This window comes from Coenobita brevimanus, chromosome 30, assembly GCF_032717465.1.
Source record: "Coenobita brevimanus isolate Jiangsu-jjx chromosome 30, ASM3271746v2, whole genome shotgun sequence".
NCBI classification, from domain to species: Eukaryota; Metazoa; Arthropoda; class Malacostraca; order Decapoda; family Coenobitidae; genus Coenobita; species Coenobita brevimanus.
This window is the reverse complement of record NC_136983.1, coordinates 30,133,054-30,159,249: the sequence shown is the minus strand read 5'-3', so window position 1 is coordinate 30,159,249 and position 26,196 is coordinate 30,133,054. Positions and strand designations below refer to the sequence as shown.

The following is a 26,196-nucleotide window of genomic DNA, read 5'->3' as shown; positions in this document are numbered from 1 at the left end:
AAGATGTGGCTTCCTCTTGGAATAAGCAGATTTTAAGAATTTCTTAAACTTTATGTATTATGATATTTTTTTCGAAAAAGTGGCCAAATCATCACCGCCCTCCCAGTCATAACAGCTGAATAGCAGTGACAGCAGCGGTGATGAAGCCAATGATGTCAAGAATGGTGGGACTTCTTCCACTGCAAAGAGGTCGTGCCATGTGAGGAACATTGTTACAATGGAGCTAACTGCAGCACTTGACCACATTAAAGCCAGTGACCAATCGGCATTTCACATATTATCTGCGGCAGCTTCTGCCTTGGGTCATGAATGCTCAGAGCTGGCAATCAACCGTTCATCGATCATGAAATGTAAGTGAACCCAACAGAAGACGATCGCAGAGAAGATCTGGGAGTCTTTCTTAGTGGCATGAGCCAAATCGTCCACTGGGATGGAAAAATCCTTCCAGATGATAGTTAGGAGAAGGTTGATTCAATCTGTGTTCCTGTCATTGTCAACGACACAAGAGGAATTGAAAAGGTTCTTGGTGTTCCAAAGATTTCTACAGGAACTGGACAAGCAACGGCTAATGCTGTGATGCAGTGTCTCAAGGACTGGGAGTTATCAGAGGTGGTCGGTATGAGCTTTGATACATCTTGTAACACTGGTTCAGCATTTGGTGCATGCACTCTTCTGCAGCAACAGCTGGAACACCCAGTTTTTCATTTTGCATTCCGTCATCACATCTTGGAATCTTCGGCCCGTCTTCTGGTCCGGATATAGCCATATTCAAATGTTTCCAGTCAAGTTGTAAAACCATCGATCAAGAGAAGTTTAAGCTACTGATGCCCATTGATCTGGATCCTGCAGTGGCCAGCACATTTTGCAGTTACAAAGAGCAAGTTGTTTCATTTTGCATCAAAGAAGTCGAAATTGCCCAACCTAGAAGTGATTAGCACAAACTTCTTGAGTTGGTCACCGTTTTCTTCGGTGAGCGTCCACCAAGGGCAACTTTCAACTTCCTCCAGCCAGGTGCCTTTCACCGTCCAAGGTGGATGGCCCACATGACCTATGGAATCAAGATGTATTTGTTCTGAGCTCAGTTTCAAATGACTGCTGCTGAGCTCAGTGGCCTGAGACGAGAGTATTGTATAATAAACCCTTGTTCGATGCTCCATCAGTCATTGCTGTTCCAGTTGGAGATCTAGTATTTTTGAAAGGACTGCTCTCCTATTCTGATTCCAGCATTGCCACGGCCCATAGCAAAAAACTTGCCAATCACCTGCAGTACCTGAGTGAAAAGGCATCCGGACTCGCTATAACCGATAGGATGATTCCCCTCGATGTTAAGTGTAAGATGGTGGTCGCTCTCAAGAGCACATTTTGACCTAGCAGCAAAGGAAGTAATCACTGATAAGACTGTAGTGACTTTCATCACATCTGACCCAAGCCTGATTATTGAGGCATTTGACATCAGCAAGGACTTCCTAGAGAGAGAGACCTAGCTGACTGGGAGGACTCCTTCTCCTGCCAGTCAGCAAGAGAGGTACTGGGCTCGATTGCTGTTGTAAATGACTGCCGAGTGTGGAGTAGCTCATATCCAGGACTATAATGAAGTTATTACAAAAGACGACCAGCATCGTCATTATCAACTTCAAGTCACTGAGTGACATCGTCACCAATTTCCTGGCATGAACAAAGCAGGAACTCCACCTAGCCATTTCTGGATATATTTATTGCTTGTGAAACGCACTCATTTAAGATACCTTTGTGGTGTTTTATTCTTACTTGATAATTTGTCAATAAACCAAAATTACAGGAATGAAGTGTTTTCGCCCCTTAATTATCCCTCTGAAAAAAGTAAAATTTCCTATAATATCCATTTCAATATCGAAAACTGGAACATAGTTATCCTCTGACTCGGAGACCAAAATCCCGTTAATATTGATCGCACGTGTGACAGTAGTTAATGAAGTCGTTTGTGGACAATATTTGCCACCAACCATTTTCTTATCTGTACGAACTATTTTATAAGGAAACACATTTAGAAAATTACTTTTTTGGTTTAGGTGTGGTACTGAGGACCACCCTGATATACACTGTACCAATTACAAGTGTGACGAATCCACTCTCTGCCCTCACATTTGTGGGCTCAGTTTCAGTAACCTTCAGCTTTTCACACTTAGATTATGAAATATTTTAATCAATACCACGAAATCCCAGTATTGTGAGTACGCTCAGAAATAAGGAAATCTCCCAGTATTTCTGCCCACTATATGAAGACTTCCAGTAGCAGGGATGACTCTGTCCTTTGATGCCAGATGCCTTGTAAATGTTTAACTTAATTGTATTTGCCGTCTTTTCCTTAAGAAAAGTTAGATCATGGGAAGGAAATTAAGAAAAAATATATCATCCAGGAAAAAGAAGCACAGCTATGGAATTCGAGAGCACCTATAGAGTGTGTAGAAAGCAGCTAAGACTGCAACAATATACACGGAGGAAGGCCAAATGCAGAGTACATGATCCAGTTTATTTCAGCGTCTCGTCCACCAGAGTTTCTTCAGGAATAACATCAGTGGACAACACTCCACTCCTTGAATGGTGATTTAAACACGAGTAAACAACCTTACACTACATGGTTAACTTGGCTATCTGCTCGTTAAGAGGTATGCCAATGGCTTCGCTAACATAAAGAATCCATTATGTTGGTTGATATTACATACATTTACAATGAAGGCAGACCCATCTACGGTGCATGGTACTGTCTACTGTACATAATTAATCATTTTAGAAATTTTCCAGTCGGCATTATGGCCTGTGCCAAACCCATGTTTCAAAATCGCATTATTCATATTAAAGCACTTCATGTCATACGGTACTTGTGTTCCATCACTCGTTTCTTTAGACCTCGAAATGTTTCTCCAACATATACTTTACTACATCTTGAACAAGGCACGCTGTAAACTCCTGCCTGGCGTACTGTATATCCTGTTTACTCTTTTTTCTTTTTCAGTAAATTGCCCACTGTTACACAAACGATTCTTATAACACTAATACCAACCTCATTTAGCAGGGGGGGGATATTACTAGCTACTAAGGTAATAGGTAACATGTTCCTCTTTTTACATTTCTCTCTTCTTTCTTTCTTTTCTTGTATGGATATTTTCAGCCTTCTTCCTAACCTTCATGATAAAGTAGGGAGGGAACTTCAGCTCAATAAAAGCATTAGAAATATTCTTATAATCCTCCTACAGACATTCTCTCGAATATGTCCTCAAGTCTCGAAGGTAAAATCCAGTGAGAACATATAGTTTAGACCTGTTATCCGCAGCAGAATAAAAATGTACATAATCATTCTTAGAAGTATTTTTCCTAAAAACTTTAAACTTCAGCGTTTTTTCATCTCTTAATAACAGTACATCCAGGTAATGCAACCTACTGTCATTCTCATGTTCTACCGTAAATTTTATACTATTTTCTGCACTATTTACCTGATCTAAAAGCCTGCTCAAATCTAACCAGCGAGGAGCTATCACAAGTACATCGTCTATGTGCCTAAGCTTAAACTACCTCTCTGGGAACATGTCGTTGATGCTAGTGGTTTCTAGAGTATTAAAAATATATTAGCTAAAACATGGCTGAGGGGGAACCCCATTGCCATCCCTGCTATAATACTAATCATTAAAAGTGATGCAACAGTTAGAAACACAGAAGTCAACTAAACTAAAAAAAATTTCACAGGCACAGGTAGATGATCATCATCAGAGAGTACATTTCTCAGTACATTAATGGCCTTATCAGCTGGTGCATTAGTAAATAATGAAACAACATCGAAGCTGGCCAGTTGCTTATTTCTCATGGTTAAGATTTGTATCCTGTTGATTAGATCGCCAGAATGCTTAAGGCTATTGCCATTGATGACACCAACTTTACCCGGCATTGTTTTAGCTAACCTGCCTGCTAGTTTATTTAGTAAACTTCCAATTCCAGAAACAATTGGATGAAGTGGCACGTTAGGTTTGTGTAGTTTGGAAAGTCGATCTATCTATCTATCTATTTATCTATCTATCTATCTATCCATATATCTATATCTATATCTATATCTATCTATCTATCTATCTATCTATCTATCTATCTATCTATATATATATATATATATATATATATATATATATATATATATATATGCAGGAGAATGAATCTTTGGTAGAAGCTTCAACAAACTTGTCCCACCAGGAGTTTTCGAAATAATGTTCTAGGGATAGAAAAGGCAATAAATAGGTGGATGCCAGTGCGTCCCGGAGTGAGAGGTCTTGGGGGGGAGGGGGGACTAGGTTTACGATGGAAGAGTTGAGAGGTAGGATGGGACTGGAGTGTAATGGTGTTGTGATGAGAAGGGGTTGGCTGAGATGGTTTGGGCATGTGGAAAGGATGGGGATGATAATTGGCTGCAGAAAATGAGAAGTGTTAATGTTGGGGTTAAGGTAACAAGAGGTAGATCGAAAAAGACCTGGGGCAAGGTCACTGGGTATGATCTTAGGGATAAGGGATTAAACAGGGAAGTTGCCAGAGATCGTGCTGCATGGAGAGCCGCCATTAGGTAACCCCTTGAGGTGACCAAGCCCGACGCGTGCAAGCATGCTGGAGCCTTCAAAAACAAAACGAAACGATATATTCCTCACTGACCTGTTCCTACCATGGACCTATTATCTCACTACCCACCCACCCACCAGCCCTTCCCACCTACCTTGCTGACTCATCCACCCACCTGCCCTATTCATTCACCCACCAACCTTCCCACCCACTCACCCACCCTTGCTGCCACACCACACCCACCCACCCCATCCCACCCCACCCACCTTACAACCCACTCCACCCACTCTGTCATCACACACCAACCCATCCACTCAACCCTGCCCACCCACCCCACCTGTCCTGCCCACCTCACCAGTCTGTCCACACCCCTTGTAGCTAATAATGATATGGCTGCAGAAGTTAAAACTTTACACTAATTGGCTATCATGTCTCCGCCATGTTGACTTGATTATTTTTAATTGCTGTAGCCCTAATCTTGGCCATCAGGGGCGCCACACTGGCAACTGTAATGCCATCATCACCATCATCCGGACCTCCTTTCCCACCCTACGGCGGAGTGAGGAGTAGCAGCGTCCAGACAGCCAAAGTTTGAACAGTTCAGTGGACCACGCTTCCATTCACTCATCATTCAAGCCCACTGAAGCCTGGTTCCTTCTGACAGGCCAAAAGATGGGGACGCCCATCATCCACTCACTCAGTGTAGTGCTGCCTTATAGTCCCTACACTGGGTGACATGCCAAATGATTTCCTGTAACCCAGGAAACCATTTACTACGCTGAGTGGTAACTATATAACCGAGGTTTTTGGCCGGGTTAAGTGTCCCTCAGCTTTCCCTATCTATAATTATCAATAAATCATGCCACATGTAATGTACACATGTAAATTCGTCGAAAAATGTTAGAGTTGTTTATATATATAAATATAATACGTATATTTTATTGAACATATATAATATAAATCTATCTACCTATTGCCAGACGCCTTAATCCCGTAAAAGGTGGCCACAAACAAATTGTCTCCATGTCGCCATGTCCCCCACCAGTTCACTGCTCTGCTCCCACCTCACACACCCCTCTCTCATATACCTCTCCACTCCATCCCACCATCTCATCCTTGGCCTCCCCCTTCCTCTCCTACCTCTGCCTCACTCACATAAACTCTCCTTATATATATATATATATATATATATATATATATATATATATATATATATATATATAAATATATATATATATATAAATATATAAACAAATATAAATACACACACACACACAGAAGGCAGCCTGCAGTCCTAATGGACCCAGGTTCGAAACCAGGGTGAGGCAGGGAACAGTTTAAGGATGTGAATTTCTTAAAAAAGAAAACTTTCCTGATCTACCAGAAGACCCGCCGACATGTCGCAAAAGCAACCCCGGTAATACCAGTACACCAGTCCTGTATGAGACAGCCATAACATGTATTCAATATGGACGGTGGGTGTTAGCGCCAATGTGGTTATATGTGAAGGTGTAGGAGGACTACTGGGTCTTGGGACAGGCCACTACCTCCAAGAAATAGGCCCTGAAGCCTTTACCCAGAGTCTGACACATTTAAATACATACCGGTATGTATATACAAAGAGAGAGAGAGAGAGAGAGAGAGAGAGAGAGAGAGAGAGAGAGAGACCTTCAGCTTTCCCTATCTATAATTATCAATAAATCATGCCACATGTAATGTACACATGTAAATTCGTCGAAAAATGTTAGCGTTGTTTATATATATAAATATAATACGTATATTTTATTGAACATATATAATATAAATCTATCTACCTATTGCCAGACGCCTTAATCCCGTAAAGGGTGGCCACAAACAAATTGTCTCCATGTCGCCATGTCCCCCACCAGTTCACTGCTCTGCTCCCACCTCACACACCCCTCTCTCATATACCTCTCCACTCCATCCCACCATCTCATCCTTGGCCTCCCCCTTCCTCTCCTACCTCTGCCTCACTCACATAAACTCTCCTTATATATATATATATATATATATATATATATATATATATATATATATATATATATATATATATATATATATAACAAATATAAATACACACACACACACACAGAAGGCAGCCTGCTGTCCTAATGGACCCAGGTTCGAAACCCGGGTGAGGCAGGGAACAGTTTAAGGATGTGAATTTCTTAAAAAAGAAAACTTTCCTGATCTACCAGAAGACCCGCCGACATGTCGCAAAAGCAACCCCGCTAATACCAGTACACCAGTCCTGTATGAGACAGCCATAACATGTATTCAATATGGACGGTGGGTGTTAGCGCCGATGTGGTTATATGTGAAGGTGTAGGAGGACTACTGGGTCTTGGGACAGGCCACTACCTCCAAGAAATAGGCCCTGAAGCCTTTACCCAGAGTCTGACACATTTAAATACATACCGGTATGTATATACAAAGAGAGAGAGAGAGAGAGAGAGAGAGAGAGAGAGAGAGAGAGAGAGAGAGAGAGAGAGAGAGAGAGAGAGAGAGACCTGTTCCCATATATTATCAGGCAATTACAATATAGGTAACTAAGCAGCGAAAGAAAGAAATTCATACACAGCCATGCAGTCAAAAGCGGAGAATATAAGTATATTCTAACATCTTAGTACAAAATACACAGTTACAGTTGTGTTCGAATTCCTCACCTAAGGTAAGTAGGGAAGAGTTCAGTGGCAAGGCAGCTTAAAACAGTTATGGAGACGGAAGTCATGGCATTAAACACACAAGCCATGATCAGGTTGCCCACTGAACTCTTTACAAAGTAGAAGACAAACGCTGCCACGCCTCCTGTCACCATAGTGAACACTGTAAGCAACAGTCACTATTACTAAACGTATACCGACTTTGTACACACACACACACACACACACATATATATATATATATATATATATATATATATATATATATATATATATATATATATATCTATCTATCTATCTATCTATCTATCTATCTATCTATATATATATATATATATATATATATATATATATATATATATATATCTATCTATCTATCTATATATATATATATATATATATATATATATATATATATATATATATATATATATATCTATATATATATATATAGGATTATGACTAGGAAAAAAAAAATGGCCTGCAGCAGGAATCGATGAACATTTTGGTACATAATACATACAGTATATATATGTCATTTCACTTCATTCCATCAAAAGATCCCCCCCAGCAAGTCAAATTGTTTTACAAAAAACACAAAAATCATAAAACATAAGATGCACACTACACAGTCACAGTGTATTTGTTGGCAGAAACTTCACTAAGTATGTGTTCTTCCTGCACGTTCCACTCAACTCCTCCATCAATTTTATTGTCCTTTTAGCAATGATGTTCGTCCGTGGTATGTTTAGAGCAGATCTTTCCTTTCTCCAGTGGATTTCAAGGCACTACAGTGTGCCAGGGCAGTTGAGTTCTTTAACACTGGTTAATAAATTTTCATAGCACCACACCAACATTTCCCTCCGCAGATTCCTCTTGATCACCTTCCCCAGGAGCATCCAAGTCACTCACTTCGGCCATAAACCCTTCAAAGTCCAATGCTGACACTTCTGACATTGCATCCTCTTCATCCTCAACAGGATCAGGAGCAGATGATGTCGATGGTTCCGCTATTTCACCAACTTGAGCCCGCTGTGTGTAGCTTGTTATGAGCGTCTGTCTTCTGTTTATTTCTTCCCTGTGCCTGTCTGTGTAGAAACGGAAGAGTTTGTCGATACCAACCAGAAGTTCCTCCATTCTTAGGTTGCTCACTTCCTGTGCCTTCACCTCTTCCTTGAGCTTATCCACGGCAGCAAGGATCTTGCTAATGTTTGACATACACAGCTCAATCCTGCCTTCCATCATGCTAGGTTGCTCAACTTGACTCTGTCTGGCGTCGGGCTCTGCGTCAGCCTCGTCTATCCGTTCCAACACTTCCTCGGGAGGCTGTTGCTCAGTAGCAGTGTGCACTTCTTGTATGTCCGCCAATGTAACGTCCTCGAAACCTGGTACAGCTTGTGCTGCTGTCAATGTTGCTGCCTCAGCATCGGCCAGTGGTTGAATGGCCGTCTCCTTGGTGATGCACAGGTGAGGCACGAGCATTCACCATGCATGGTTCACCGTTGCAGGTGTAATCTGGTCCCAGGCTTGAAGGAGAAATTCAACTGCGTCCTTCACCGTAAAGTTACGCCAAAATGCCTCAACAGTCATGGCATCTGTGGTAGGTCGGGATAGAGATGCTGGTGGAGATGGAACGGGAGCAGATGCCTCATCAAGGTCTTCGTCGTGATCTTCTTGTAGGGCATGAAGCTCCTCTTGTGTGTCGGTCTTCCTGCGTAGGTAGTCGTACACTTCCTTATGGTAGAAATGCTTCACTGTGGCGATTAGTTCTTGATCGAGTAGCAGCATTAGTGACGTTGTGCGGGGCGGCAGAAACACAACACGACAATCCTTGTGAAGATCTTCCAGGTATGGAGGGTGACTTGGTGCGTTATCAAGCACAAGGAGCATCTTAAATGGAATGCCCAGTTCCCGACACTTGGCTCTCGCATCAGAGACACACCGCCTTGTTAACAAGTCTGCCATAATGTTCCCTGTCATCCAACCATTTACGAACTTATACCAATACACGCCACTTGCATCCATGTTCGTGAGGTTTTTGTAGCACCTTGGATGTGAAGCTGTGTGTACAATAACTGGCCTCATCTTGTGGCTCCCAGACAGGTTTACAGCGAACATTACTGTCATCTTACACTTCTGGAGCTTGTGACCATGGGCTTGTTTCTGTCTTTTAGCAATGTAAGTTGATTTTGGCATGGCCTTGTAATATAAGGACATTTCATCGATGTTGTAGATCTGGTCCTTGGTGTACTGTCCCTCTTCAATAATCATTTTAAATATTGCAGGATAGTCTCTCGCGGCCAGCTCATCGGCAGAGGCACGTTCACCAGACAATTTCACGTAACGGAGTTCCTTGCGCTTGAGAAAACAATCCAGCCATCCAACCGATGCCCTGAACGGTTTTTCCACTTTTAACCTTCGAGATGCAGCCTTGTAAAAGAGCTGGGCTTGGTTCCGAATAAATCTTCCATTGAGTGGAACACCTTCCTTTTTTTTTCCGCATTATGAAGGTGGCAAGATAGCCTCCATTAATATCATAGCACGATTTCCCACCCGCGAACAGCCGTCTAGGTCAGAGGCACCGTACGTCTTCACTACAGCCTTTATGGGTTTACAGTTCTTCCACACAGTTCTCATTGTAGATTCAGCAAGTCCCAGGGTTCTCCCGATAGCCGTGTTTCCTTGACCCTCCTCCTTCATCTGAATTATCTTTAACTTGGTGGCGTGCGTCAGAAGTTTCTTTACTCTTGGGGTTGGAGCCATGGTGCAGCAAAGTACAGGCGACACAAAAAACACCACACGTTGTACACGACAGGTTAGCTGTAGAGAGTGGATCCGCGCAGTGCACGAGCCGGGACTGTTATGGTGCGTCCACTCCCTTGTACCCCAATCTGCACAGTAGAATGCCCGGGAAATTCTGAGCATCAACATGACGACACGTAATGCGCTCTGTGAGGGGTGGTTGCACACTAGTAGAAAATGGCATTTTTGTGCCATTCCTTGCCTCTGCCTTGCGTTCTGTGCGGTAATCTCGCGCATTAAAGGGTGTTTGGTTATGATTTTTGGTCAATCATGCACAAGGCGAATCGCGCACTGCGGTGACGCGCACTGTGCGAGCCCACTGTATATATATATATATATACATACAGTATATACATGTATATATACATATATATATGTATATATAAATACATATATATATATATATATAGAGAGAGAGAGAGAGATAGAGAGAGAGAGAGAGAGAAAGAGGGAGAGAAATATATAGATAGATAGATAAAAAATATATATATATTTATCTATCCATCTATCTATCTGTATATATATTTATTTATTTATTTATCCAAGGAAGAAGGAACCAAAGATCTGGAGCCCGCAAATTGTTTCCTCCAAGAAAAAAATAAAAATTTGATAACAGTGAGCCCAATTCTAGATCCATTCATTTCGAGATGCCTGGATACACTGCGTTTGAAAGATTGGAGGTCATAAATACAGACAGAAGGAGACAGTTCCAGAGCTGAACTGTTACATAAATATAAGACTGGGAGTAACGGCTTACTCTTGACTCAGAGAGCTGAACAAAAAAAAGAATGTGAGTTTGTTGGTAGACAGGTGCTACGCACCTGCTGTAGTGGTGAAGGGATGCAAGCAGACAGTTCAGAGGGGGTGACCATTGAAGTAGCAATAGAAAGAAGACAAAGATGGAAAAGTAAGGTGAAGAGAATGTGGTTGAGGGGAGCCAGTTAGAGGGGGAGAGTTAATAAGATGAAAAGCCTGTGACTTCACCTTGTCGAGAATAACTGTATGTGGGGGGCCTACCCACATGCAAGAGTTGTACTCGACATGGGTGAATAAAACCCGTGTATAAAGTCAACAATTGTGCAGGGGTGAAGAAGGCACGGAGTCGGCTTAGGACACCTAATCGCTTGCAGACAGATTTCACTAAAGATATAGTATAATCTTTTCTAGATTAATCCTGAGGAAATGAAACCCCAAGTATGTTTAAAGATGTACGATTGTGATGGATAGTGTAAAAAATAAGAGGATACTATTGCGGAAAATTTTGTCGGGTTGATAGATGTAAGAACTGAAATTCTGATACAATAAAAACAAGATTACTTTTAACCCAATTAGGGATAGGAGCCAAGTCAGACATTACGTCTGCCATAGCCTCAGCCTCTCTTTGATAAAGTAACTGCTGAGATGGGCACTATGGGACGCAAATGGAAACGTGAAGGGTGAAGTCATCAGTGTATGAGTGGATAGGGTTAGATTACAGCTTAGAAGGTCATTCATGAATCAAAGGAAGAAAGCTGGTGATAGGACAGAGCCCCGAGGAACACCGCAATTGATAGATCTAGATGAACGGTGGCCGTCTACAACAACGGCTATAGAACGACCAGAAAGGACGCTAGAGATGAATGCACAGGCAGAAGGATGGAAACCGTAAGAGGACAGTTTGAGAATTAAAGACTTATACCAGGCTTGATCGAAGGCCTTGATATGTCAAGTGTAATGGCAAAACTTTCGTTAAAGTCCTGAAAGGAGGAAGACCATGAGTCTGAAAGGTAGGTGAGAAGATGTCAGTGGAGCGTTTAGTGAGAAGATTGCCAGTGGATGTCCCTGGCTGAACCCATACTGACGATCAGAAAGAAGGTTGTGTTAGGAAAGATTTTTTTTTTTTTTTAAGAAGACTCGAAAACTTTTGAAACACAGGATTTTAAAGCAACTGGGTGATAGAGGGATGGGAATGGTCGCTCTTCTTTATGACAGGCTGAATGAGAGGAAACTTCCAGCAAGAAGGAAAGGTACATTTTGACAGACAAAGGCAAAACAGTTTACGTAGGCAGGGTGTATGCAGAGAAGCACAGTTCGCCAGGATAACAGGAGGAACCACATCAGATCCATATGCCTTGTTAGTATTGAGAACAGTGATGGCAGAAAATATATCAATTGAAGAAATGTTAATATCAGCCATGAGGAAGTCAGAGGGGGGAAGTGATGAAGGAACAGCACCAGAATCGTCTGAGGTGGAATTCGAGGGTAAAGTCTGAGCAAAGAGTTCTGCCTTATCAGAGTGGAAAAAAGGAAGGAAGGATGATGAGGTAAATTAGTCTGAAAGGTTTTTGGCAAGGTGGCAGAAGGAGTGGGAAGAATTAGAGTTGGAGATTCAGAACATTTAGTACGAAAGAAATCATTTTTAGCAGAGTGAAGAACAGACTTTGCACGATTCCAGGCAGAAACATAAAAGGGATGTGATTCAGGGCTGGGTTGGGTCTGGTACCTTTTGTAGGTCTTTTGTTTGTTGTGGACATTATTGAAACAAGCGTGATTAAACCAAGATTTTTTTTCCCATTAGCCACAGGATATGAGAAAGGAATGTATGAATCCATGCCTGAGAGAATAACCTCTGTAATGCGTTATGCAGACTCAGATGGCTCTCAGCCATGGAAGCAATAATCATTCCAGAAATCAAAGAAGTACACTCTGAGGGCTTCCCAATCAACAGCTCCAAAGTGTCACAGCCGCCGCATCTTGAGAGGGTCCACAGGCCTCACTGGAATGATGGGAGAGGTTAAGGTTCATAAGATTGTGACTAGAGGAGCCCAAAGAAGAGAAAAAATTAACAGCATAAATAGAAGGATTAGTTGTAAGGAAGTGGTCGGGTATGTTGGAAGTCTTTCCAAGGCGGTTAAGGATATGGGGTAGGGTGCTGTACAAACTGCTCTAGGCCATTAAGCAGGGGCGTCATTTGGGGGGGGGGCAGCGAGGAACGCTAGCCCCCCCCCTCCCCAGGTTTCTGAGGGGGCCTCCAAATCAACTACAGTTAATGAAAAAAAAAAAAGTTAACACCGTGAAATTAAAAATAATTTGTGTTTAGCCCCAATACGTTTTAAGTGAAATATATCTTGTGTGTGTGTGTGTGTGTGTGTGTGTGTGTGTGTGTGTGTGTGTGTGTGTAATAATAAAAAAAATTTACTAGGTATTTTAAAGGATGTCAGTGTCAATAGGTTCTAGCCCGCTGTTCAGTTAACTTCAGTATCGAGCTGCCTTTTCATTGTATTCTGGCTATCATTAATAGCTTTTATTCATCTCAGGAAGTACGTCCCTGTAGGTAAGAGTCTTAAGAGTTCATTTAGATCAGTGGTTCCCAAAGTGGGCGTTGCTTTACTGGCTGAATAACTGGAAGCTCTACAGGCATCATCATCCTATATAGTGGATATATATATATATATATATATATATATATATATATATATATATATATATATATATATATATATATATATATAATACTGACTTAGCCAGTACATCATCCCCTAGTCAAAACTCAGATTTTATTTCTGTTGATGAAGCAGAAGTCACATTAGCACATACTGTTGCACTGAACCAAGATCAAAAAGCTACAAAAGACAGTCCATCCACATCACAAACTCCAGCGATTGAAGCAGTTGATATATCTAAGTCCCCCTATGATAAACCCAGTCAGCCAAAACTGCCAAACTACCAAAGCAATCAGAATAATAGAAAATTTAGAAGTCCCTATTGTGATATATTTTCTTGGCTGGAGTACTTTGTCTCACAAGATGCGTGTTTCTGCTCTCCATGTAGGCACTTTGCTGGAGCATCTGTTCGTAAGGAGGAAGGATTAGGTAGGACACCATTTACTGATATTGAAACAAGGAAGTGGAAAGATACCGGTATCCTTCTCAAACAACATCAGGCAAATGAAAGACACATTAATAGTATGATCGCTTGGTCTAATGTCCAGGATATTCAGTCAGGGTCCACTCAGTCTGTAGCATCTTCTGTATCTCCAGCTAGGCTATAAGAAATTGAGGACAACAGGGGACATGTAAAGTTACTTCTAAAAGTCACTGCATGACTGGAAAGGCAAGGCCTGTCTTTTCGTGGACATAAAAGAAATGTTTCACCTAACTGCTGAATCAAATCCCTCTCGAAAACAAAAGTAAGATCGACCAGAATGAGTTGATATCAGTTGTTGGAAGACATATCAAGGACACAATTTGTGCTGAAGCACAAGAAGCCAAGTACTTTTCAGTTATGGTTGATGAAAGGAAAGACTTGTCAAAAAAGGAACAGATGGCTTTTTTTGTGTGGTACTTCAGTGAGGGTATTGTGAAGGAACGTGTCTTTGGAATCTATCACATGGAAAAGGTTGATGCTGCAAGTTCAGTTGATTTTATATATAAGGAGACAGAACAATCTGGTTTAATTTGGTATAAGTGTGTGGCTCAGTGTTATGATGGTGCTAGTGCAATGACTGGATGCACTAGCGGGATTCAAGCAAGACTACGGGATAAAATTCCCCAAGCTGTGTACATACATTGCCATGCACACAGACCGAATTTAATACTGGGCGACTGCATAAAGAATACCAGTGGTCTCTTCATTTTTTTTTTTCAGCTATTAACACACTTTACACAGTTATTAAACAGTAACACAGGGAACCAACTTTTCACAGAGGCACAGAAAGCAGAAGATCTTCAGGTTTTGACACTAGAAAGGCCCACTATAACTAGATGGTCTTACTATTATTGGTCAGTGTCAAAGGTTAAAATTCACTATGGAAGTTTGCTATCAGTGCTTCATACATTTTCAGAGTGTTCTGATTCAGAAGCTGCGACAGAAGTAAATAGACTGTACAAAAAATTAGTCTTTCAGGTTCGTAATGGATCTACATATTACTGAACAAGTCCTTAGAGCTGCCAATAGTTTGTCAGATCAGCTTCAAGCAAAGGAAGCCTTACTATCTTAAGCTTGCTCTCTCATACAGCCAACTATTAAGGAAATGCAAGTCTTGAGAACGGACGAGGCTTTCTCTGATATTTTTGACATAGCTAAAGATTTGGCTTCAACATATGAGACAGATACCAGTTTGGAAAATTCAAATCAGTTGAGCAGACTTAAGCCTAAGAGAATTCAGAAGGTATCATCACGACTAAAGTGCTTCTTAAATGATTCAGCTCTAGGGAGAAATGAGGTGAACACTTGTATTGCTCCAAAAACTGAAATCAAAAGAACCTATTTTGATAGATTTCTCTTAGAGCTTGATATTCTCTTCACACAAAACCTACCCCTAATAGAAGCAAAGAATGCACTTGATTGCAGTTCCATAGACTTTATGGAATATGAGACGCTTTCTATTATATTACAATCTTACAAAGAATCTGAAGCAGCTGCTGTTTGCAGATGATACTGCACTGGTGACTGATTCAGAGGAGAGATTGAGACAGTTGGTAGAGGAGTTTGGAAGGGTGTGTGAAAGGAGGAAATTGAAAGTAAATGAGAATAAGAGTAAAGTGATGAAGTGTACGAGGTTGATAGATGGTAGGGGGATGAATATAGTTTTGAATGGTGAGTTGCTTGAGGAGGTAGATTGTTTTAAATATCTAGGGTCACATGTTGCTGTGGATGGAAGAATAGATGCAGAAGTGAAGTTTAGAATAAATGAAGTAGGAAAGGTGCTGGGAGGAATGAAAAAAGTGTTTAAATGTCGTTCACTTCGAATGGATGTAAAGAGAAGGCTGTATGAGGGTGTGTGGTACCGACTGCATTATATGGGGCTGAAACATGGAATGTGGGTGTAGCAGAGGGGAAAAGTTTGAATGTAATGGAGATGAGATGTCTGAGGAGTATGTGTGGAGTGACGCGTATAGATCGAGTGCGAAATGATGAAGTGCGAAGGAGAACTGGAGTTGTTCGGGAGATGGCTGGTAGAGTTGAGCAGAGGGTGTTGCAATGGTTTGGGCATATGGAGAGAATGGATAATGAACGATTGGTGAAAAGGCTGAGAGGGAGACCACGAATAGGATGGATGGACAGTGTGAAGAGAGCGCTGGATGCGAGAGGGATGTCTGTTGAGCAAGGAAGAGTGGCTGTGCGTGACAGAAATAAATGGAGAGAAATTGTGAATGAATAAGTGATGACGCAGCCCTGAGGGGATATTCTCCCGCATTTGGTCTGATCAGCTAGTCAGGTCAGGTGCAGGTAAGGGGATGGGTCTGTTATGATGTGGCAGGGGTAAACCAGTTCTGCTGTCGGGCCCTGCTGCGGATGTCACTGATTGCATTGCGCAGTTGACCCTTGTGCGGTGTGATGCGGTGAGGATCTGTTCGTTCTCCCCTTTGGGGCTAAGATGCGAATGATTGTGTTTGAATGGATGAGTAAATGGAGAGTGAGTCGTCCTGTCTCGGCTACCTCCCTTTCCTTGGGGGAAGCAGCCTAGGTATATAGATAGATAGATAGACAAAGATATATACATAGATGAAATTCTTCTAGTTTCCCAAATATCTGTTGCAAAAAGACATTTTCTAAGTAAGAGTGACAAGCCAAAGAATCTGTTTTAATTATGTGAACTCAAACCATTAGCTTGTGCGTATTCAGAAATAGAGAAAATTATGAAAATTCTTCTCATCCTTCCAGAAACTACTGCAGGTAATGAACGACTTTTTTCGGTACTTAGCTTAGTCAAGACATATCTAAGAACCTCAATGAGAAATGATCGCTTAAGTGACTTGCTACTTATGGCATCAGAAAAGGAACTTGTTAGAAATCTTAACTTTAATACCCTGGTTGATAACTTTGCAAAGCAGAGATCACGGAGATATCCACTGTTGCAGTAGTTTATTCATTTTTCAATGCAATAAATATACCTGGTTTAATTTTTAATTTCCTCTCATGAATTCTTAAATTAATTTACTCTTCTTACCTGAGCCTCTTCCAAATTTAAAAATCATCATTTTATTTCTCCCACCTCTTAGTGTAGGGCTTACTTTTTCATATTACTTTATATGGTTCATGATATTTTTGTGGCTAGTAAGCTAAAAGCTTTCCATTTTTAATTCAGTTACAAGTTTACATCTTTTCATTCTCAGTTTTATATTAATTATCTTTTTATTAGGCTGTAGGAATAAAGTCAGTTTAAGCTTTCACGAATACAAATATTATAATTGCTATTTGGTCTATTATCCAAGGTCAGTAGCATATAATGCAGTGATATGTACTTTACCATGCACTTCTAAATTACATATTCAACTTCACACAGATGTACTGCCAATGCCAGAATATCCATTAGTGTGTCTTTCAGGAAGTAATATATACATACAGTATATATATTTGTTTACTACTTTAATTCTCTAAATACAGCTTTTCATGTGGCTTCAAAATGCTCGCTCGGCACCCTACTGATGTGAGGAGGTGGGAGTAGGGAGGCCTCCTAAATAGCCTATGCCCCCCCCTCCCAAGGAAAACTGAAATGACGCCCCTGCCATTAAGGACAGAAAAGAGGTAGGCTTGTTCACCAGGTGGATCAGTGAATGGAGAGGAAAGCCAAAGGTGGTGGTGAACAACGAAATCTCCTAGAATGGAAGTTTCAGAGAATGGAGAAATTTATGGGATGTGATCCGTCTTAGAATTACGATGGTCGATGAAATTTTCATAGTCATTAGACTTAGGGGATAAGTAAACAGCACAAATATACTAAGAGAATGATAGGACAGGCGAAGCCAGAGAGTAGAAAATCATAAGATTCAAGTTAAGGTAGATGAGAGCAAGATATGTTGTTGCGTACATATATACAAAGCCATCTATGGCTCTGGAGTGAGTATAGAGAAAGAAGGAGGATACAGAGAAGGGACTGCCATCAGTCACCTCAGACAGTTAAGTCTGAGGTGGAGAGGTGGTGTTCAACATAGAGAAAAGTTGAAGTAGATGCCGCCAATGTTGAAGAAATGAAGAAGTGAGCTAGACACACACATATATATATATATATATATATATATATATATATATATATATATATATATATATATAATCTGTAATAATTGGACATGAATTGCTGTAGGTTAAAATTTAGAGGGAACTTATCTGGAAAAGGGAGTTCGACAAAGATGCGGTTCGTGGAATGAATGAACTCTGTTAGGAAAAAGTTCTGCCGTATGGTGGTATGACAGTTTAGTCTTGTGCCCTACAGATGCCCGTGTATCGCGGAGGAAGGCGTGGAAAGGTGGCACAATGGAAGCAACTCTGTCTGAGCCTTTGACATGAAAGTAACTGTAAAATAATGAGACGAAACATTCCGCCATACTTGTTGGGGAGGTAGTTCGTTTTTAATTGCTGGGTTATTTATTATTTTCATAGTTTTGGTCTGATTTTTGTTGTTTTAGTGCAACCTCTCCACATCCACTCCAAAAGAGTGAGCAATATTCGAACTGAGAGCACAGATAACTCTTGTAAATTATGAGCTCTAACTGCGCCGTCAGTGAAGATGTTAATGATTCTGTACAATAATCCAAGTTTCTTTGAGGTGGTTTTAGCAAGTGAACTAATGTGAGAGATCCAACTGAGAGTATTGTTCAGAGAAAGATGGAAATTTCCAGTAGTCTTAGAGATAAGGATTCTGGTTGCATTGAAGATAACACAGGTATCAGGCAATTTCTGTGTATTAGTAAACTGAATACATTTGGTCTTCCAAGTATTAAATAAGACTCTTGTTTTGACCCCATTCAGTGATATTGGATACGCCTTGATTTATGGAGACTGCTGTGATGAGTTGAGAGTTCGAGATATCATACATTGTGAACTGGAAATTAAGTGTGAAGGAACTGTGAAGCTTTGAGCCGTCTGTATATGAGTGAATGGATTTCTGGGTGACAGACATGAATAAAGAACGGGGTTGGAGCCAGGTCTGAACCATGTGGCACGCCAGCATTAACTGAGTGGAAATTGGAATATACATCATCTGCCTCTACCGTTTACCTTTCTGTTGCTGAGATATGAGGAAATCAGTGGAACAAAAGATGATAGGCCATAGCAAGGAAGTCTTTGTATTAGGGAACGGTCCCACACTCTGTCAAGAGCTTCAGAAATATAAAAGGCTACTGCATGGGTTTCTCCACGTTGATCAGTTGACTGATGGACTGCATGAGTAACGATATTGAGTATATCAACAGCAGATCTCTCGTGGCGAAAACCATACTGTCTGTCACTAATTAAGTTATTGGGTTCAAGAAGTTTACCTCTGTGCTTATTAATTACAATCTCAAAAACTTTACCAAGAGAATATGTGACAGCAGTTGGTCTGTAATCAGAGGGATCCGAGGAGCTTCCTTTCTTTGGAATTGGATGGACTTTGGCTTCTTCCCAAGAATTAGAGAACGAAAAAGTACATATGCATAATCTCAATACTTTAGAACAGAAGGAAGTTCTGGGGAATACTTTTTCAAACTGCTGGATGAATTCCATCTGTAGCAGGAGCTTTGTTGGTTGGTAAATTGTCTAGGATAATAATTATACGGAAAGAAGATAACCAAGCCTTTAGGATGGAATTTAATGATCTGATTTTGAGTCTCACATGGTGATATTGCTCGTACAAAAGATTCTATTACATAGGTAATTTTATGGAACAAATAACAAAAGGAAAGTAAAATTAACAAGATGGCACCAACAGATTCTTAAAGTGAAATATGTACATCCACGATCCATAAGGTCTCTTTAGCTGCTGTCTGTATCACTGGCTGAAAGGAAGCCATAATAACACACTGAGAGAAAATATCACGTTGTTGATCTAAAGTGCTTCTAGTTTGCACGAGCAAGCGTCATTGTGAACTGTTCCTTGTGTAATCTGTACCCGCCGTCAAGGAACCTTTTCTTAACTCCGACCCGTTCCTGAAGTCGTAACCTCTAGTCTATGGCCTTCACTCTCTGGGCGGTGGGTGAGGGGAAGGCAGTGCTTTAGAGACAAGTTACCTGGCGGGTATAGCAATGTGTCGAAATACCGCCTTAATACTGTAAACTTAGTATCAATTTAGTGTGAAACCCTGGCTACACTTTTCCTCCTGTCATATGCAGTCAGAGGGCGACCAAAAACATTAACTTACGAATGCTGCTCTGAAAAAAATAAAAAAAATAGACATTTGGGTTAATTAATTTGAGAATAACTCACTGGACACGCTGTTCTTAGTTATACCATTTCCATAAATTCTTTCTCATGTTGTTTTCTTCATCCTACCTTACTCAATAATCAGGAGGAAAAAGTTTAGTGATGATGAAGATAGTGATGATGACTAGATGTATGGATGGATGAGACAAGTTAAGGGCGAAAAAAGACGTGCCTTGTAGAGCAGTGTGCACTTTCACACTTATAATGATAACACCTCATTATCCTGTCTTTGTTGGGTATGATTTAGGAAATAAGAAAGGAAATTGGGAAGTATAAATGGTTTTCATCAAAGTACCTAGCTATAATCCATCACACATCCAGTCATTCATCACACATCCCGTCACTCATCACACATCGCTCATCACGCATCCACTGACTCACCATACAGACCTATGAAATTCTCAGATCAATTTCAATATCTGATGTGCCAAATAAGAGCAAAACAGTAAATGGCAACGAACCTAAGAAGAATCTTGCCCCCAGTTTGTCCATGCAGAAGATGGTCCACAGTCTGGCGGGAAGTTCTGTAGCGGGTAAAATGAGAGTGCTATACAGTGTCCCTATGTGGACAGGAGGCTCTCCGGTGTTGCAGTGAGATACTTCTGTCTTATTGCCATAGTATGCTCGCAACTCACACACGCTTACCTAACCAAAAGAAAGAATGCACACCAGGATCAATATACGATAATTAGATATAAAAAAGAAAAAAATTACTTCATACACCTTCCCAGTGGAAGAAATCATATTTTGGATAATGGAATTACCTCGGCTGAGAACTAAAGATTTTCAGGTTATTATCTTGTCTGGTGCAAGAAAAGGACTGAAGAAACTGATCTGCTAAATCAGATTTCTGAACACCCCTGTAACTTGTAAAACAAGACCATATCAGATTTCAGATTATTACTTCTAATGAAAAACCCATAATCAAGCAACAAGAAAAGAAAAATGTAAGAATTTACGGCATCAACGGAGATTATCATTAATTACACCTGTTTTTTGAAGTTCTCGACTCCATCTCACAGATAACGCCAACCAAACTTAAAACACCTTCATTGACATGCTGCTATTCATTACTTAAAATCGTTGACTTCAGTAGCGTTGGCCCATTTACTGAAAACCAGGTTAATAAAAGTGTATCTATTTACTTCACAGAGACTAAGAAGAGGCTCTGCATTATATTGTGTTGGATAATGCTGAACATTACAAGGCACATAATACAGGCAAGTGTTCATGAAATTAATGCTAAGTATGTCAAATACGTCAACAACATTTTGAGCAGAACATAAAAAAATGTTTATTAGTCTGCTTTTGTTGTTAACGTTATTTACTGCATCACAGTACAGTAGGTATCACTCTGTCAACTCTATCGCTGTTAGAAATTCATCTCCTGTGGTGAAACTCTGGTCACTAGAGTCACAGTCTAACAATTTTAAGTTTATGAGATTTTCGGAATCCGGTAGTAGAGAAATATCAAATTTTCTTATTTCTGAGCCATGGGGACTTAGTACACTCATCACAGCCTTCCCAGTCAGTGCCAGTATCTGCTCTGAAGCCGTCCCACTGTACCACAACTGATTAGAGTTTTGTGTAGATTAAACTTTCACCTTGACATAACTCATCATAGCAGAAGCATACCCTGCAATAAGAGACATGACGCCTGAAGTGTGCTTCAGCCTCACCAGTATTATACATTAATTTTATCAATCGGAGTAGCACCTCGTCAACAGAAGATGCTAAAAAGGCAGCAATCGCTGCAGCAAACTCGCAGAGATTGACAATATTGTTGCAGCCAGGTCTGTAATATATGTAACTGTTGTTACTGACCTCGACATAGTTAGGTCGCCTCACGTCAGAGGGCGCAACTATACCGATCCCAACCCCCCGTTACCCCAACACTAATGACAACAAAGATCTCCGAGAAGCTTAGGACGTTCCAAGGCCGCATCTGAAGTACAGTACCTTCCGAAGCTCAAACCCATGAGTTGAACTTCAGGCTCGCGTTTCTGGCAAGGAGCTAGAAGTATCCCACGAAGTGTTTGAAACAGCCATTTCATTGCAATTAGAAAGTTGCTTTTTCAAACAAGGCGAAGAACTGACCTACCATGGGTTTCTAGTTTTATCTGTGGCCTGCCCTAGCAATGTTCTTGCCTCACGTAAATCTTGGTCAGACAGAGATTATATTTCGGTCCTCCTTTTTACCATTCGTTAACACTATTGTTACCCTGCTTCACAATTGTCAACAGTACGTTACAGTCTATACTGTTTATCCTTAAAATGTGCTAATGTTAAATTAGCTGAAAAAGTGATAAACCGGTACTCAGTGGAAAGCGTATTTAGAAGCACATTAGGAAAGAGTTTATTGCTCAAAGCAAAGGCACTGTTACCTGGAAGACTTCATGGACAAAACAGAAAAAAATAAATCTGGGGACAATTAATATACCTATATTATGTAGTCTGATAATCTTTTGGTAGAACACTCAAATCAAGAGTGACAATAGTGCCTTAAGTGCATCGATTCGAATCGTCATGCAAAATACTACTTAGGGAGACACGTTGATTATTATACCTACATCAAACGAGCTAAAGCAACCCAATACGACCTCCAAACGGCATAATTGGGACTGGTTGTTCTACAGAGCTGGCAAGATGAACAGTTACAGATGACGCTAAACCTACTGTGAATAGCAAAAATAAAAAAATAAAAAATAAATAAATAAATAAAAGCGAAAGAAGAGCCTATCTAAAAAGACCACGGAAAACTTACGTACGAACTTTAGGGATGAAATCTAACTGAGTTAAACAGGTGAAGATTTTGAGAGAGAAACCAATGCTGAAAGAAGAATAGGAACCCTTAGTGCCCATCTTACCTTAGCATCGGGGTGGTCATTATAGTACTGTATCAGCCGATTGAACAGCTCGGGGAGCCACATGTACAGACCAAATAGCCTGTAACATAAATATCAAATATTGTACCATCCTTCCACTCCTGTGTAGCTTTGTCACATAATACAACCAACTGTGAGACCATCATAAAAAACAAATACTTTGCACTTAAACACGTCACTAGAAAAGCAGACTGACCATAAGCTTTTGCGTCTGGAAGAAGTTTGTGTGTGTGTGTGTGTGTGTGTGTGTGTGTGTGTGTGTGTGTGTGTGTGTGTGTGTGTGTGTGTGTGTGTGTGTGTGTGTGTGTGTGTGTGTGTGTGTGTGTGTGTGTGTGTACTGTAAGGTCTATCCCACAGGTGTAGTATGAACAGTTCAGCTAGATATATCACAAAGCTGATGGCTTATGCTTATAAGGTGAAATATTTATTGGCTTCACTGTTGAGGGAGTTAGATGCAGTCCATTACGCTGATCACTTAACTGGTAAATTTTCTGCCAATGGCCGTGTTTCTCCTCGGTTGGAGCTACGACTGTGACGAGAATGAAGATGGCGACTCTCCTTCCTGGTTCTAGATCCTCTGCAGCTTATCGATTTGTGTAAGGTTCACTGCATGATTTAACTTTTCCCGCTTAGGAAAATTAATAGCCATACATAACATTTCTTTTGACAGACACATATCAGGTACGTACTTGTCGAGTAAGAAGTGCATGTGAGAATCGAAGTGTGGTATTAGTTACGTCGGGGTCAAAGTGGTCAGTCGATCATAAAGTATCGAAGCACCTTCCTCGTGAAACAATAAGACACCACAACCAACGGATACTGCAAAGTGCCTGTTGACCCTTCATATATCATTGGCTATTCATGTATCCCAGCTTCATATATCATTTACTATACTGGACTTGTTTTCATCTGAGGAAACTAAGTCACTCTCACAACTTGAATACTGAGTCATGGTTGCAAGAAATCTGATGAGTCTGTTACGAGGTACGAATGGGTCACCTCGGTTACGAGTCAAATTTAACCTCCAGTCTTACTACATTTGGCCAGGAACTGAGCTGAAAGAGGTTAGGGAATTTGTCACGCGAGATTAAACAGACTAAAGTAACATTTTCTATATAGCACATAGCAGTATCGTTATTTTTTGCAGATTCAAATAAAAAAAATATTCTTCCGACATCACGAGCTGTTTTCCTCATTTAGAACATCAATGGACCAGAAATATATATTTTTTTTTATGCAAGGAAGAAGGAACCAAAGGCCAGGGGCGTGCGAATTACTCCCTCCAAGAAAAAAACAAAAACAAGATAAAAGAGAGCCAAATTCAAGATCCAGTCATTTCGACATGCCTGGAAGCACTGTGTTTGAAAGACTGGAGATCGTAGGTAGTAGGAAAAACAGAGAAAGATAGTTCCAAAGTTGACCTGGTGCATACATGAAGGATTGGGAGTAGAGGTTAACTCTAGCATTAGAGAGTGGGACTGAAAAAGGATGAGAGTTTGTTGCTAGACGGGTGCTACGTGCCCGTCGTAATGGTGGAGGGATGCAAGCATACAGTTCAGAGGAGCAGTGACCAATGAAATAGCGATAGAAAAGAGATAAAGAGGCAACAGTGCAGAGAAGAGACAGAGGTTTAAGGGAGCCAGTAAGAGGAGGAAAGTTAATGAGACGAAATGCCTTTGACTCCACCCTGTTGAGAAGAGCTGTGTGTGTGGGGAGCCTCCACACACATGAAAGTTGTAAACTACACATACATCAGTGTATGAGTGATAGGGCTAGATGTAAACCTTTGAAGGTCACTAATGAACAGGAGGAAGAGAGCTGGTGATAGGTCTGAGCCATGAGGAACACCACTATTGACTGCTCTAGGAGAGAACAATGGCCGTCTACAACAGCAGCTACAGAACGACCAGAAAGGAAGCCAGAGATGGAGGTACAGGTAGAAGGATAGAAACATTAAGAGGGCAGTTTGGAAATTAAAGATTTATGCCAGACTCGATCGAAAGCCTTTGAGATGTCAAGTCCAATGGGAATACTTTCGCCAAAGTCCCGAAAAGAGGATGACCAGCATTCTGAAAGGTATGTGAGAAGATGGCCAGTGGAGCATCCCTGGCGAAACCTTTACTGATGATCTGAAAGATGGTTGTGATAGAAGTTTTTTTTTTTTTTTTTTTTTTTTTTTGTTAAGAGTAGATTAAAAACTTTTGAAATACAGGAAGTTAAAGCAATTGGGCGATAGTTAGAGGGCTGGGAATGATCACCCTTCTAGGGGACAGACTGAATGAAAGGACACTTCCAGCAAGAAGGAAAGGTACAAGTTGACAGACAAAGGCGACAGAGTTTACCTACTCAGGGCGTAAGCACAGAAGCACAGATCTTGAAGACAATACGAGGGACCCATGGCCGATATGCCTTGTTAGTACTGAGGCCAGTGACGGCAGAAAATACAGCAGCTGAAGAAATCTTAATATCAGCCATGAGGAAGCTAGAGGGGGGAAGTGATGGAGGAACAGCACCAGACTCGTCTAAGCTGGATTTTGAGAAGTCTGAGTGAAGAGTTTTGCTTTATCAGCAGAAGAAACAGCTACAGAACCATCAGAGTGGAAAAGAGCTGGAGAGGATGATGAGGTCTGGTTTAACCACAAGGAATGGGAAGAATTTGAGCTGGAGAGTTCAAAGCATTTAGTATGAATTAAATTATTTTTTTAGAAGAGCGAACAACAGGCTTTGCATGATTCCGGGCAGAAACATAAAAGGAACGAGATTTAAGAGTCAATTGGCTCAGGTATATACCTTTTGAAGGCCTTCTCCTTGTTGTGGACAGCATTATAACTGTCACGGGGGGATGTGAATTTGGGAAACAAAACTGCTTGATTTTACTTGAAAGTAGAGACAAGGAATTGACTTCTGAATATCAAGTAGTGAGTTTAACTTTATGTGGCTTACTTCGCCGATTCTCTATGGACGAGAATTTATGAACTTTCTCAACAGTACACAGCAGAGACTAATTACTCATGAGCGCTGATTATTAGTACTGTTAGCCTCTTGAGAAAGTGACTCCACCCCTGACAATCAATAACTAATACTAATATTA

The 26,196-nt window shown here is 40.8% G+C and overlaps 1 protein-coding gene across 1 annotated transcript in view; it reads right to left on the bottom strand.

Annotated features, from left to right (window-relative positions):
- Window positions 1-26,196, bottom strand: part of LOC145395276 (synaptic vesicle glycoprotein 2B-like) — a 130,404-nt gene that overhangs the window by 9,178 nt on the left and 95,030 nt on the right. The window contains exons 9-11 of the mRNA XM_080268956.1: window positions 23,088-23,166; window positions 20,682-20,865; window positions 7,260-7,419 (exon numbers count right to left, since the gene is read on the bottom strand). Of these exons, the coding sequence (XP_080125082.1) occupies window positions 7,260-7,419; window positions 20,682-20,865; window positions 23,088-23,166 (423 nt within the window). The remainder of the gene's footprint in view (window positions 1-7,259; window positions 7,420-20,681; window positions 20,866-23,087; window positions 23,167-26,196) is intronic.